This window comes from Crocodylus porosus, unplaced genomic scaffold, assembly GCF_001723895.1.
Source record: "Crocodylus porosus isolate Cpor-Errol unplaced genomic scaffold, CroPor_comp1, whole genome shotgun sequence".
In the NCBI taxonomy this organism is placed as follows: Eukaryota; Metazoa; Chordata; order Crocodylia; family Crocodylidae; genus Crocodylus; species Crocodylus porosus.
In genome coordinates this window covers 135,087,532-135,102,073 of record NW_017728906.1, presented here as the reverse complement: position 1 = coordinate 135,102,073, position 14,542 = coordinate 135,087,532, and the positions used below count along the sequence as shown (strand labels likewise).

Genomic DNA, 14,542 nt, shown 5'->3' with positions numbered 1-14,542 from the left:
GTGTTCAATGTAGGTGCTTGAACCACCTCCACTGGCAGACTGTTCCAGACCTTGGGGGCTCGGACAGTAAAGAAATTCTTCCTTATGTCCAGTCTGAAACGGTCTTGCAGGAGTTTATGACCGTTCGACCTAGTCATCCCTTGGGGCGCTCTGGTGAACAAACGTTCCCCCAGATTGTTGTCTTTATCTTGTCAACCTGCAATAAATAGAAAAAATATTTATGCTAAATAGCTGGCCCATTAGAGGAGCTACACTGTAATAGGCCCTCTGCCCCTGCTTTTACCCCATCTGTCACATTTCTACCAGCCTTTCGTGTTTCATCATCACACACATACAAGGGCCGTATTAAAGTGGACTATCTGATGCAAAGACAATAAGGCTGCTTACTTGTGTAGGACATGGACTTCGTTATTACCATTGCATTTTTTAAATACTTATGATTTCCAACATGGGGCATTTATATTAAATTTAATGGACACTGAAGCTGATCTTAGGGGACTTACTTTTTTTTTTGAAATACAGGGAAAACATGAGCCTAGGTTTCCCTATTTTAATCCTACTTTAAGGCTTTTTGTTCAGCTGTTGAGGAATGAAAAAAATACCTGCTCACTTCAAAACACAACAATGTGTACAAGAAGAAATCAATAAAAGCACTGTCTGTGTTTTAGGGGGTTTTATGAGACATGTTTTCCCTATTGTGGGCATTTAAGCTGAAATTGTTGTTATGCCATTTTAACCTTAGGGCTCTTATAAAGGGGTCCAATGATTAAGTGGCTAAGCATGCAGTATCTGTCACTGTCCTTTTTACAATGTGTCTAGATCTTGCACCCACACTTCAAAAGGGATGTTGAAAAATTGAAAAATGTTCAGGAAAAAAGAGCCACAAGTACAAATCCATGTCTCAAAGACCTGAGTCATAGCTAGGTTCAGAAGCAAAATTGGTTTAGTTTATCAAACATAAGGTTAAGAGGTGACTTGATTATGGTCTGTAAATATCTGAGTAGTGGATTCTCCATCTGAAGCCTTTAAATGAACACTAGATATCTTCCTAAAATATATGCTCTACTGCTGTAAATAGAAGTTAGGGCCTTGAAACAGAATACACTGGGTACAGCTTTTTGGCCTGTGATATACAAGGAGTCAGACTATATATTTTAAATGGTCACTTCTGTCCTTAAGATCTATGAATCTACACTATGAAAAGATTATTGGTAGTAGAAGACTCTTCAGTCTAGCAGGGCTTTTCTACTATAGCTATAAGATGAAGCTAAACAAATTCAGATTGGTTAAAATATTAATTAATATAATTTAACTAAGTTATGTTTAAGTTTGGGGCTTCATGCAAAACTTTGCAGGTGGAATTCTAAGTCCAGTGCTAAGGAAAAGCTCATGCTAGATTATTATAGTGTTCTCTTTTTTGTCTTTAAAAGCCTATGATTTTCTGTGACTGATTTGGGTCCATGCTAATAGGAACAAGAGAAAGGACAGTGAGCAAATAACTGTATAACATTCTTAGGGTAAAGTCGTTTGATATACTTAGCTGTAGTTTGTAAGCTAAAAGCAGTTCAGAGACCTGCTCTATTTAAAAGCATTTCACTGAGGAATTCAAGATACATGAATGAGCTTAACCCACCAGGGTTAGTGTGAAGTGCCTGGTATTTTAATGCAGACACTTGACTCTGTACTTGACAGAATTGCAGTACACCTGGTCATCTGCTTTCTTCTGATCTTATGGGGCAGTTTCATCCCAGACTTACATCTGGGGCAGCCCCTATCTGCATGAGGTGAAAGCAAATAGAACAGGGCAGCTAAGGCTCTGCCTGTACTTTTTAAAACCAAAATGCTGTAGAAAACCTTGTTATAACTTGTGCCTCTGCAGCCTCTCTATTTATTTGTAAAATAAATAAATGCATGATACTAGGATGGAATTTGGTCTTCAGTCTATTTTATAGCTCTTCAGTCAGCTAATTCACTAACCTGACTCCAGTTTCTCTTGCTACTATATGCCTGTAGCTAAATGTGATGGTGTAAGTTTCTGTGTGAGGCATGAACTTGTGTTTAATGAAATGGAGGAAATGACTCAAAGGCAAATGTTCCTCTTTTAGTTCACAAAGAGTCTCATAATATGAAAACAAAAGAAAAACCATGGACGGTGATTTATCTACAGAAAAAGAGTTAACATAGAAGCATCCTTTCTTACAGATTAGGCTGTGTACATTCAACTATAGACTTCAGTGTTACCAAGTGGTACAAACAACTTTTGAGCAGTAAATGGAAGTGAGGATTATACAGTGGGAATAACCTGCAAGGGAGAGCACCATCACCCACTGGGTCTAGTAATAGTGACACTTTACACCCAAGCAGTTTGCATGAAAGGATTAGCTTACCCACATGGGACCAGATCATATGACCAAGTGTAATACAAGACAGTCTTGCCATTGCTCTGAACTGTAATCATAATTAAACCACTGCCACAGAGATATTCCTACTTATTACTGGCATTATATTATGATTTAATTCCCCTGACATCATTTCACTAAACCACTGTAGCATTAGGTTTATTAAAATGCGGGGCTCATGTATTTATCAGCCACACTTAGCCATATAATTTTTAATGTACTGGAAATAAAAGGCATCCCAGAAATAGCATTAATGGCAGACTTGCGCTATTTTAGACAGCACTTTAATGTTGCTTCCAAGAATATGGAATTGTTTCAGATTTTTTTTTAAATACCTTAGGGCATTTTAAAAACATTTTCTTAATTTTATGTCCAGTGGTGACCTTCATAAATCACTGACTTTGGTACATGTTTTCACCCAAGCTCAGTTTTCCTTACTTGAAAGCAGCATTTTGGGTTATGTAACATATATTTACATATCTTGCTAATTAGAGGTTGAAATTAGGCAAACATTTACTTAGCAACATATATGCATAGTGAAAGTTATAAATGTTATATTTCTCTCTGGCTTTTACACCACTGGAATTACTACATACACTCATCTGAAATGTACAGTAGGATTCCTCCCCAGAGCAGTTCTCACACTCAGCTAAATATATGCTATTCCTCTTTATCTCTTTGAAGAAGAATGAATCACATCCATAGCTTGCAGCTATCAAAATGTAATTCCATCAAGCCAGTTCATAAAAGTACACATTTCCCCTTCTTTACACTAGGAGGCACATTTTTCCTATACACCATTCTATCATACTGTTAACTATAGCACATGAAACCCTTCAGTGTGCTAACATTTCCTATTTAAATTTAAGTGCTTATCAAAATTTACTAAAAAAGCAGTGGAAGCAGAATTCTTAGCTAATAAGGGTTTATTTTGGGGTGATGAAAATCAAAGCAAGGAAACAACACTGAACATCTGTTTGCTGTTTTATTTTGTTTTTTAACTAAATTATAAAAGCAGCAATCCAGATAAAAAGAGTGAAATCAGATTTATTTTAAACCTATATTATTAATAAAACAGGATGTCCCTGTTAAGCATACTCTGAGCAAGAAACACATTAAAAATCCACAAAGTAAGCAGAAAACACATATTTATAAAAGGTTCAGTAAAGTCATGGTGATAATATGCAATTTTTAATATGAAACATTTCACCAGATGCTGGACTGACTTAATATTTTGCAAGTTCACACAAATATACCGGGCATGTCTACATGAGGTGTTATGTCACTGCAGCAATGCACTATGGTGACGTAGTCTTGGTGGGCACAAACCAGGATGTCACAGCTACATCGCTGTAGCACCACACTCCCTCACTATATAGCACATTGCTATAGTGATGTAGCAGCCAAAAATAACCGTTCGCCGCCAGCATGGCGCAGTACAAGTTTTTACTGTGCTGTCATTTAGTACTTCCAAAAGGAAGTACTTGGCCCAGTAGCAATGGCACCATAGGAGCATGTGTTGACATGCCTGCTGAGAGGTAAAGTCTGGCATCACTGAAAGTCTTCAGAACTGATTTTTACTTCTACTAGGTTTTGTGAGAAAAATAAGAAATGCTATCATTTGTAGTACACGTACAAAACTGGATAGATCAAAATTCACGAACACAAAAGGTAAGTGCTTGGCTGAGCAATTTTTAATTTCCAGTTCTGGAATTCCTTTCAAATTATTATAGCTTTATAGCAAAATTTACCTCCCTTTTCATTATCTTCCTCTTTTTAGTACCTGTAATGTAACAATCACAGATCCCTCCCTTTCTTTGGTTCTATTTATACTATTTACTGAGCTAAGGACAGGTTGTGCCAAACTGCCTTCAACTTGTGCTGGCCTATATTAATAACTAAAGATAGGCAATTAACCTTGCTAGTCTGAAGGCAGGCAAAAGGCAGGGCAGAGTGGCACTTTACAGATTAACTAATTCAGAGAGGCATAAACTTTCATAAGCACCAGCTTCCTTCATCAGAGTCTATGAATTGACCTGCTCCCCATCCATACTTAGCATCTGACAAAGCCAGCTGTTGCTTACAACAGTTTATGCATCTCTGAATTAGTTTATGAGGCCATATCTATCTGTTATATTTAAGGTGTGATTAACCAGTTAATGGTGTCTTAAGTTGTGACCCAGCCACACCACGTTCAATCAATTACTGGCATGATAAAACAAGGAATAAGCCACAAAGTTATTTCACACAAAATATGTAATAAATTTGTGGCTCCTTCTTATCACACCATTAATTGAACACGTGGCCAGGTGCTGTAGCTGTAGCTAGGAGCCCCAGCAGTTGAAAGGGCTCGCAGACACAAGGATGCACCATCCACTGCCCCTCACTGCGAGACTCCTCAGCTGTAGGGCTGACAGCTATGGGAGCTGGCTACTTTTGGTACTTGTGGCTGCTTGCGGCATGGCACGAGGCATGACTGTGTGGATCGCACACCAGATCCTATCACACCTTTACTTGAACATCTAGAGGCATCCTATGGTGCCACTTTGCCCTGCCTACATTAATGACTAAGCCAAGGTCAACATTTTATCCTACAAGTTTTTCATATGTACATATATTTCAGTGCAACTATGGTAAAACAAAGCAATGCCATGTGCTTAAGGAGGAGGCATGTGGTTAGAGCTCAGGCAGCTCTTGACTCATGTCAAAGTTGATGAATTAGGGCATAGACACTTTTCCAAGGACTATACTACAGCAGTGCAAGCTCCAAGAGGTTTCCCTACCCCCGTCCACTACCATCACATCTCAAAAAAGATTTTTTTGCAACAATCCTTGTTTGATTAACTTCACTGAATGGGTGGTTCCCTGACAACTTTAGGTGTATCTAGATGCTTTTGAATTTTCACACTCCTGCCATCCAGCACCCTGGCTGTTGGATTCGTGTCAGTCTGGCTTTCATTCTGGGTATAGTAAGGACACTGTGGTTGTAGCCATGCTAAAATATCTTTGCCTGAAGATCAACAGGATAAATTGTAGCATTGATCCTATTAGCAGCAGCATTTGATGCAGTAGATCATAAGGTGGTGATAACACAGCATAGCAAATACCTAATAGGTATTTGTGGCACTGGTTTCACTCTTTCCTAACAGGGCAATCCCAAAGGAAGGTGATGATTCATCTTCCCACTGTCCCTTGCCTACAGAGTTCCCCAGGGTTGTCACTCCTCCTGTTCAATGTGTATCTGAGACCCCTGGATGAGGAGATCTGGAGAAAGGTACCATCAATATGCTGATGACATCCAGGTCTATCTCTACCTTTTTCCTATGCAGGTCCTGCAGTTTCTGTCCTTATGCCATGCCTGGCTGCAATTGGAGACTGGATGCAGGCAAACCTATTGATGCTGAATCCAGACAAAACACAGGTGACGGTGGGCAGATCAGGGGAGACAGAAACACCCACTACTCAACCTTGTTACTCAGATCCACAGCATTGGGTTGCAGAGGCAAAAATAAGCAGGTCCTATGACACGCCCAGGACAGGACTGGGAGCTGCAGTTTCAATCACAACAGTGATCAGATGCTGCTGCTGCTAGTTTTGCACCCCCTCCACAAAAATGTCTCCCAGGGCTGCTGCCTCAGTTGTCTCCCTTTAGTTATGTTTCTGAGGGATCCCTCGATGCACCTGGATTCTCAGGTTGCAGCTATGACTAAAAACATCTTTTACTAACTCCAGCAGCAAGATTTCTTTTATATTCTGAGCGTGGCCTCATCCATGCTTTCATAACCAGGAGGATAGACTGCAGCAATGTGCCCCATATGGAGCTAGCCTTGAGGATGGTTTGGAAGCTGCAACTGGTACAGAATGCAGCAGCCCACCTTGTGATATGGGTCAGTTGCTGGGACACATTATTCCAGTGCTCTAGAATCTGCACACGTTTCCAATATCTTTCCAGGGGCAATCCAAGGCACTGGCCTTGACCTATAAGGATGGAGGCCTGGGATCTGCATAGCTAAAGGACTAGTTCTTTCTGTACCAGCAGGGATCCTGGTTTTTTGCTGATAAAAAAAAAAAAATCCCCAATTTTCAGATTTAAAAAAGTGAACCAAAATCCACAATTTTCTATGATTAAAATGAAACATTACATATATATATATGCTGTTTCATTTTAATCACAGAAGAATGTGTATATTGTGTTACTTTTTTTAATTTGAAAAACTGGAGATTTTTTTTATCAGAAAAACCTGGATCCCTGTTTACCATCTATCATGATCCCTCAAGTCAGCTGAGAGTGACTTCAGAAAAGTACCTTCTGCATGCCTAGTTCACTTTCTCACTACGTCAGTAGAAACTTCATTATCCAGTTATTAAAATGAAATGTTTGGTTTTTTTCAGCTGTTTCATTCTTGGTTGCTGTTCCTCAGTTCTGAAACTCCCTGCCCCCTTGAGGCCCATGGGAGCCTGATGCTAGCTATCTTTGAGAAGCAGTGCAAAACCTTTTTATATTGGCAGCCTTTTAGCAGATGGGGTCAAGTTCTGGGTGTTGGGTGTACGGTTTTATTGTTTCATTAATTTATCTATTTTTATTGCAGGCGTTTTTGGGGAGAGCAGCATAAAAATCAAATAAATTACCCTGTAATCCCTGAATAATAAGGCTTCCATAGTTAATTTTAATTAGCTGTTGTATAATAAAACATAATACAAGCCACAGAGCTTGTTCTAATATGTGGAAGGATAATGCTTTAAAACACAAAATAAGTTATTGCCCAGTTCTGGAAGTATTCTAATAAAGCATATTAAAGTCCAAATGTGATAATCTTGGAACATACTTATGAATCAAGTAATAGGCGAACTTTGCAGCTGTTTAACAATCAATTAACATTGATAATGGAAGTCTGAGATGGAAAAGTCTTTTTAGTAGATTAGACAACAGCTTCAGGAAAAAGAAATGTGAATTTACAGAAAGAAGACAAGTTTAAGTGACCTAAAGCCATTATGGAATATGCAAATCACTGTTAACGCTAATTTATTTCTACTTGTCCTTTCTATCCTGTCTCCCCTTCTACAGTACACAGGGTGACAGTATGTAACTAACAAAGCTTTTGTTTGTATTCTCTCTTCCTTTCAGCTTCTCCCAGCATGAGAGATGGCTGTCTTTAAGATTAGCTGGATGAATTTTCTCTTGCTGGGTATGTCTTTTCATTAGATTAGTGTAATTGCAACTCTCCTGTCTCTTCATAGGCTGATGACACTGAGAAAATATAATGAGCTCTCATGCTCAGGTTTGTTAGGCTATTGGAATGAATGTTTAGCTCATTTATAATGTTGCAGGTTTTCAAAACCTGGCCCTTGCCTGTTCCAAATTTAATTAAAAGAGCAATATACTGATATTAGGAATAATAGCTACAGCTTTATTTACATAGCTTTATGGTGTCCAACAATGAACCACACAACTCACATTCACATTAAAACCATCGACTAAAATTGTTCTCACCATGAGGCAAGGCCTCTTCTATCAAAAATTACATCCTACTCCAATCAACTGAGCAATCCTTGAACTAGCTTATAAAAGGGACATTGCTAAATAAATGTGGGTCCACATGTAATTTTTTTTTTTGTAAGGACTATTTTTGCAAATAGATTTTTATGCCAGACCCTCAAAAATATAAATTTAATAATTACAATTACACAATAAATAATAATTCTCAGCTATATTTTTGTTAAACGATTATTATGTATTAGACATGCATATACACATACCAAATGGTGCTGTTCACTGTTTCACTACACGAAGTGGAAAATGAAGCTTTTTGAAAACAAATGAAACAGCTGTAATGGTTTGCTGGTTCTGCTACATATCCTAATCTGTGGGCAGGCTTTACATTTACAGCACTACATACAACCTTTTAGCACTACAAAAAGGAAGCATGCAGTCATTCACACTGCTTTTAGAACTACAAAGGCACATCTCCATTTTGTAGCACTTGGGTATTATATCCATGGTATTACAGGAGTCTTTAGCCCTCATCATTCCACAGTCTTTTGCTGTCCTTCCTTCCTCTCCCCTGAGAGGGAGGGAGGGAAGGAGGAAGAGCAGCAGGTTCCCTGAGAGCAATAAGGTATGAGGAAGCTGTGCTGGTATCCCTGCTTCTGCCGTGGCCACAGAAGCTGTGGAGGTCTGCTGGCCACAGGGACTGTGGGGTTGTTTTGCTGAGTTGAGAAGCTGAAGTCTCTGATAGTTGTTCATTATACAGCCTGCCCCTTACCCTGGCAGAGAAGAGGACACACTGTCAGAGATCAGGCTCCTTTGGGAGCAGGGGAATCCAAAGAGCAGCCCCTTGTATATCTTTGGCTGAACAACTCGCTCTGAGATGCATTGCACTCCTCTAGAATAGTAGTTCTCAACCTTTTCCCTACTGGGACCCATTTGCAAAGGTTCATGGCCTGTTCCAACCCACACCCTGCTGGCACACAATGTACGGTCCCTACTCCCTACCTCAGACCATGCTGGTGCCTCTCATTTCCGACCCACAGCCCCTGCTCACTCCCTCCAGCCGCCCGCATCCCACTTGGGCCAGAGTACAGTGGCTGCAGTGGCTCTGGCTCATGCAGGCAGCAGTGGAGCAAGTCCAGCCCTGGCATGGGTTGGAGGGAGGCAGAAGGGAGGCCTGTGGCAGCCCCTGCCCTGGGCTGGGCCTGCTGTGCTGCACCAGGCAGCCTGGTGATAGCCCCTTCCCCCCACCAAGCAGCATCTCCTTGCCACCCTGCCCCTGCAAGCGCCTAGCCTGGCCGCACAGCTCTCCCGCATATCCAGGCACCTTCCTGCTGCCACTTTACCATGCTACAGCCTCGGCACTTTCCCAGGATCAGCATTTCTCAACCTGTGGCTCGCAACCCTCTGAAATCTTCTTGCGACCCACTTTTGGGCCACAGTCCATGGGTTGAGAAACACTGCTCTAGACAGTACCCACATGCCTCCGTAGTGCTACACTTTTGTTGTGTTCTAGGCTAAGTACAGACAGCCAAAAATCCTGAGGCTGAATCCATTCAGACTTTGCATGTTTGCCTAAGCTGTGTAGATTGAACCAATAAGCAAATGAACAGGTATTCACTTTTGATTCCAGAAATCCAACCACATGCCTGCAGTGGCCCAGACCACAAGCTGGGAGCACTGGAACATACCTCCCTGCTTTGCTGGAGCAGACAGCCTGGGTCAAGGCTAGCCCACCCACCTGGCAAGGGGGAGTTTGCAGGGGAGGTGTAAAGCAATCTGGGATGCTGAGGGGCTGTGAGTTTACTTGAATCTGGAAGGGATTTGGAACAGAAGTTTGATATACTGAGTTAACTAAATCAGTTAAATCTGATACTACATCCATCCAGGTTTATCTTAAACCAATTTTAGTCATTTTGAAAGTGGCTTGTGTGCACTGAACTTCTGTTGTGTTACAGATTTGAAATGGTTTCTCACCACTTACACCAGTTTATGTGTAATTTCTTCCCTGAGCCATAAAATGCTGAGACACGTTGTAGCACTACAAATGAATACCTGTTTATACCCTAGGTCATCCTGCAATGATTATTACAGAACTACTATGCTCTGATTTTTTAAATACTAGTTTAGATATAGTCTCCATGTTAATAAGAACATTGCATTTTTTACAAAGAATATTCACATTCATCACTTTCTAATATCCAAAATCATTTACAACCATAACAAGTGTAAGAAAATGCTACTGTTCTGATTAATAAAGTTTTACATGAGCTATCATATATTTTTACAGGTGTAAATGGTGCACATGGTAAATGACAGCATCAGACACTTCCAAATTCTTTACCGATATCTATTTTCCTTAATAACAAATAATAATAGCTAAGAAAGCAAACAAATCCAAAAACCTTTCTAATTATTTCTCCATATTAAAGAAAAATAGCCCATTGTATCTGTTTCATTAATCTAAAAGTATCAGTTTCCACCATGTGTTCTTCCCCCACTGTAAAATTACACACATAAGTATTCAAAATGTTTTGTAAATTATACCATCTATTATAGGAATCACTTTCAGCCATTGGAATAAAACTACCTCTAAGGGTGAATATAGCAGCTCTTTAAAATAGCACAGCAATTAAAAAATACAGTTTAAGACAGTAAGTTTTTTTTTTAATACCAAAAGCAATTGACACTAACTCAGGATTTAAGTAGGCATTTACATTTAAATTATACTCATTGTAATTTTTCCCAGAACATTGACTAGAATTTCTGTACTTGGGATCTTTGATGCCCATAAATTGTCGCAAGCTCCATTTCACATCTCATCCATCCAAACAAACAAAAATGGCATTTCTAGTAGTGCAGTGTCTTTTAACCCTGTAGCTGGGTAATAACTTAATAATAGCCAGGAGTTAAAAGTCACCAGCATCAGTTCCTCCTTCTATACCTGGCTTTTTTGGGGGCATCTTCTGTCCAATTGATCACCAATTTAATTTGAGAAATCTGGTAAGTACAGCACTATTTAAATGCTTAATTCAGATTATTACAGTGAGTTATATTTTGATGCCTTACTAATCTTCAATATGTGTTCCCCATTATGGGTGTGTGTAGACAAAACAGGGGCCCTAAATTGAAGCAGTGAATTTTTAAACCTACCACTTCAATTTAGGACCCTTAAAACCCCTGTGTTGTGCACATACCACACACTTACCTGCCTCTCCAATGGCTAGGAGAGGAGGGCAAGCTGCTGGCAGGCAGACCGGTCCCTGGTCTGTGGGGGTGGGGAGGAGCTGGTGCTTCCCTCTGCAGCACTGGTGACCCCTCCAGGCAGCACCTGCCCACAGGCACCCAGCTCAAGTGGTTTGGGGTGGGGGGGAGCACTGCAGCCACAGATGGAAGCACCAGGCCCCCTGCAGCTAAGGCAGGCATGCTCCAGGAGGGGAGGGGAAAATAAATCAGACTCACCACTTTTCTTGGGCAGAGCCTGCTTTCCTAGACTGCTGCAGGGCTTCTTACAGAGCCCCTGAGCTGCACAGAGCCCGTTGCTTTGCTCCATGGCTGTAGGGGCAGCAAACCAAAACTCCTCAGAGGAGTTTTACTTTGTTGCACCCCAAATCATTAAAATAGCAGCTGGAATTAATAGCAGCTGGCCTTTCCTACGGCAGCTGAAATTAATGACCAACACCAACACCATTAAAGCGGTGCAAAAGCGTTCAGCCTGCTTTAAAGTGCACGCACGCCCCTTATTTCACGTACACACAGCTTATATTTTTACTAGTGAATTGCACATCAAGAATGATGGGGGTGAGGATGGAGCGCCCTATGCCACCAGACAACACTACTGCCACCTCCCAGGAGTGGGAAAGGGGGGAAGCTTGCATGCAGTGGCTGCCACTTCCAGTCACTGGCCTATGCTGCTGCAACTCTGCATCCAGCCCCGCACCACCCATCCACCCACTCCGCATCCATCCCTGTGCCCCACCCGTGGTGCCGCCACTCTGTGTCCGGCTGCACGCCACCCCTCCCCACAACACCACCCCGTCTCCACATCCAGCGTTCTGCCTGTGTGTCTGTGTGGAGCACTCTGATTGATTGTTTTAGTAAGCATTGTGATTGGCTGCCAAGACAACCAATCAGAGTGCTCCAAGAGCATTACAGCCAGATAGGCAGACATACAAACAGACGGACTAAGCCCTTTATATATATATAGAATGGATTTACCATTAACTTATGGCATACGATGACATCACATACAGTCTTCACAAAAACAGGCATTCATACTACCTTAAAAACCTTCCCCTCTGATTCATCTTTCCTCAGAGTTTCTCTTGAGGATCATTTATGGTTAATATTACCTGTATGGATAGTGAAGCTGGCACCTTTATTTTAATGCTGAAACACTCAGTGTAAAACTACAAAAGCAGTTTATTGAGCCTGCTTTTGCTCAGGTCTTTTTGAGGTTTTGTGGGATTTTTATGTTATGTGTTACAGAGACATGCAGCTTAGCATCAGCAAAGCCAGTGCTGCAGCACCTACTGGTAATACAGCCTTAAAACTGCCCTCTGCTATAACTAAATCTTTCATACCTTTCATACATGGTCAGGGAATTAGTGGGATAATTCCACTTAAGCTCATCAGTTGCTTAAACAGACACATATTTTTGTTCTTGAATTGATTTATTCCCAGCTGCTATTCTACCAGAGGTCTTTGTGTTTCTGTGGATTAAGGTTTAAGGTCACATTTAAAACAATATTTCTGTTTTGCAAAAATGAATTAAGGTTTTAGAATATTTCTTTTTATTATCCAGAAGAAAATTGAGACTGAGGCCAGGTGCTGACATTATATTTTTATCAGTAAAAGTGTTTAGAAACTAACCTATACCTATAACAGAACAGAAATTTGGAACACGTAGACTGATTTAAAGATGGAAGTACCTAGTTTAAGATTTGCCCCCATCCCACCAAAAGGCAAATACGTGTTCTGTTTGCTACTGATCTAAACTACGCCACTTACAGAAAAAACGTGCAACTTAGATCAATTCTGTCTTGGGATTTTTCACTACCTGTATCCAACCACAGAGTGAGAAAAAGAATTACCCCTAACTATCTAATATCTTAGTAGTTAGGACACTTGAATGTAGATCTCCATTTAGTATTCTTCTCTGACCCAATGAATATTTAATTACTTATACAAATAAAAATTAGTTCAAACAGAAATGACAAAGACTGACTCTAGGGCATACTCACTGGGGATATAGGAAACCCAGATCCAATTCCTTACTCTGAATGAGTCCAAGAAGAGACCTCTATCTGTGCTTTTCTATATTCTGGATGTGTCCTAATAGACTATCAACTCTTCTGGGTAAATTTGTGTCAGTCTTTCCTGCCTGGAGAAGGTGTCTCTGATGAAAGTTTTATGAAAACCAAAAGATTTTGATTTCACTGAAAAATGGAAAACTTCCCATCCAGTTCTAGTCACATTAGCTGCAATTTGGGATAATCCTCCCATTATCATCCACTGAGCTGCATGAGCATACTGCAGGATACAACCATTGTAACCATTAAAATTCCACAGTACAATCAAAAGAAAGCAACAATAACAAAAAATAGGTTACAATACATATACTCAAACTGTACATACACAATAGTATCCGTGATAAAATTTGGCAGCTCCAAAACATAGCACCTTTCCCCTGGTCAAGTTAGAGAATCTCAATTTCTTGTTGCTAACAGTAGGCATATGCCTTTTATCTTTTGCTGTTTATACACTAGTTAGAGATAGTAGATATAAATTCATACCACCTAACATACAGTATGTATCTTAATGTCCTTCATTTTTCATACCCTAGCAAAAGCATTATTTTATTTCAGGTTAAAATGATGAAAAGCATCTCCTGCAACTCAATTGCTCTTTAGATTTCGAAGGGTGATTAAATAATTACACTGAACAGTAAAAGCATCTTTGTTAAAGTAATGCATAGGTTTGTAAAAAAAAAACCAAAAAAAAAAAAAACCACAACCAGCAAGAGAGCTCACTAGCTTCCTTCTTGATTTTTTCCACCCCATTGTGTAGTCTGTCTATACTGTTTCTCCGAGAAGCATTATTGTTTTTTTAAAATTCGGTCAGCGTTAGTGGGATATTTCAGGCATAGTACACTTAAGAGGCTTCAAAACATTTTGAACCAATGTGACTAAATGTTCATGCACATGCTCTACATCTCTCTAGTTTTAAAGCTCAAAAGGGCAAAGAGACAAAAAAAACAAAACAAAGCAAACCAAAAACAGGCAAAGCCTTGAAAATCAACTCACCAGAGTTGGGGTCCGAGTTGCCATCAGCTTCAGTCCTCTTGTCCGGTGAGGCCTGGTCATAGAATTCGTCCTGCGGCTGAACCAGAGGGAGAGGGTGTGAGATCAGGGTTCCACTACCCACAGGCTCATGGTCTCCTAGACCACTGTCACTGCAGCTTTCCTGGGAGCCATCAGGGAGGTGAAATGTAACACGGCGCTGGGACTACAAAGAAGAGCACAGGACATGCTGATTAGTGCTCTTTTTTCTGGTCTCTCTCTCTTTTTTAAATAGATTCTCATTGTTGTTTCTGAGACACTTTAAAATTATATTTGACTCTTGTTTTATTATTATACAGGAACCCAGGGAAGAT

General features: G+C 40.4%; 1 protein-coding gene across 4 annotated transcripts in view; it reads right to left on the bottom strand.

Annotated features, from left to right (window-relative positions):
• The window catches only part of PCDH9 (protocadherin 9), a 975,348-nt gene that overhangs the window by 352,447 nt on the left and 608,359 nt on the right, over positions 1-14,542 (bottom strand). For 2 of the 4 annotated variants that reach the window (XM_019529811.1, XM_019529812.1), the window contains one exon: positions 14,193-14,394. In XM_019529811.1, coding sequence (XP_019385356.1) covers positions 14,193-14,394 — 202 coding nt within the window. The remainder of the gene's footprint in view (positions 1-14,192; positions 14,395-14,542) is intronic. The other 2 variants (XM_019529813.1, XM_019529814.1) reach the window with 1 other exon arrangement.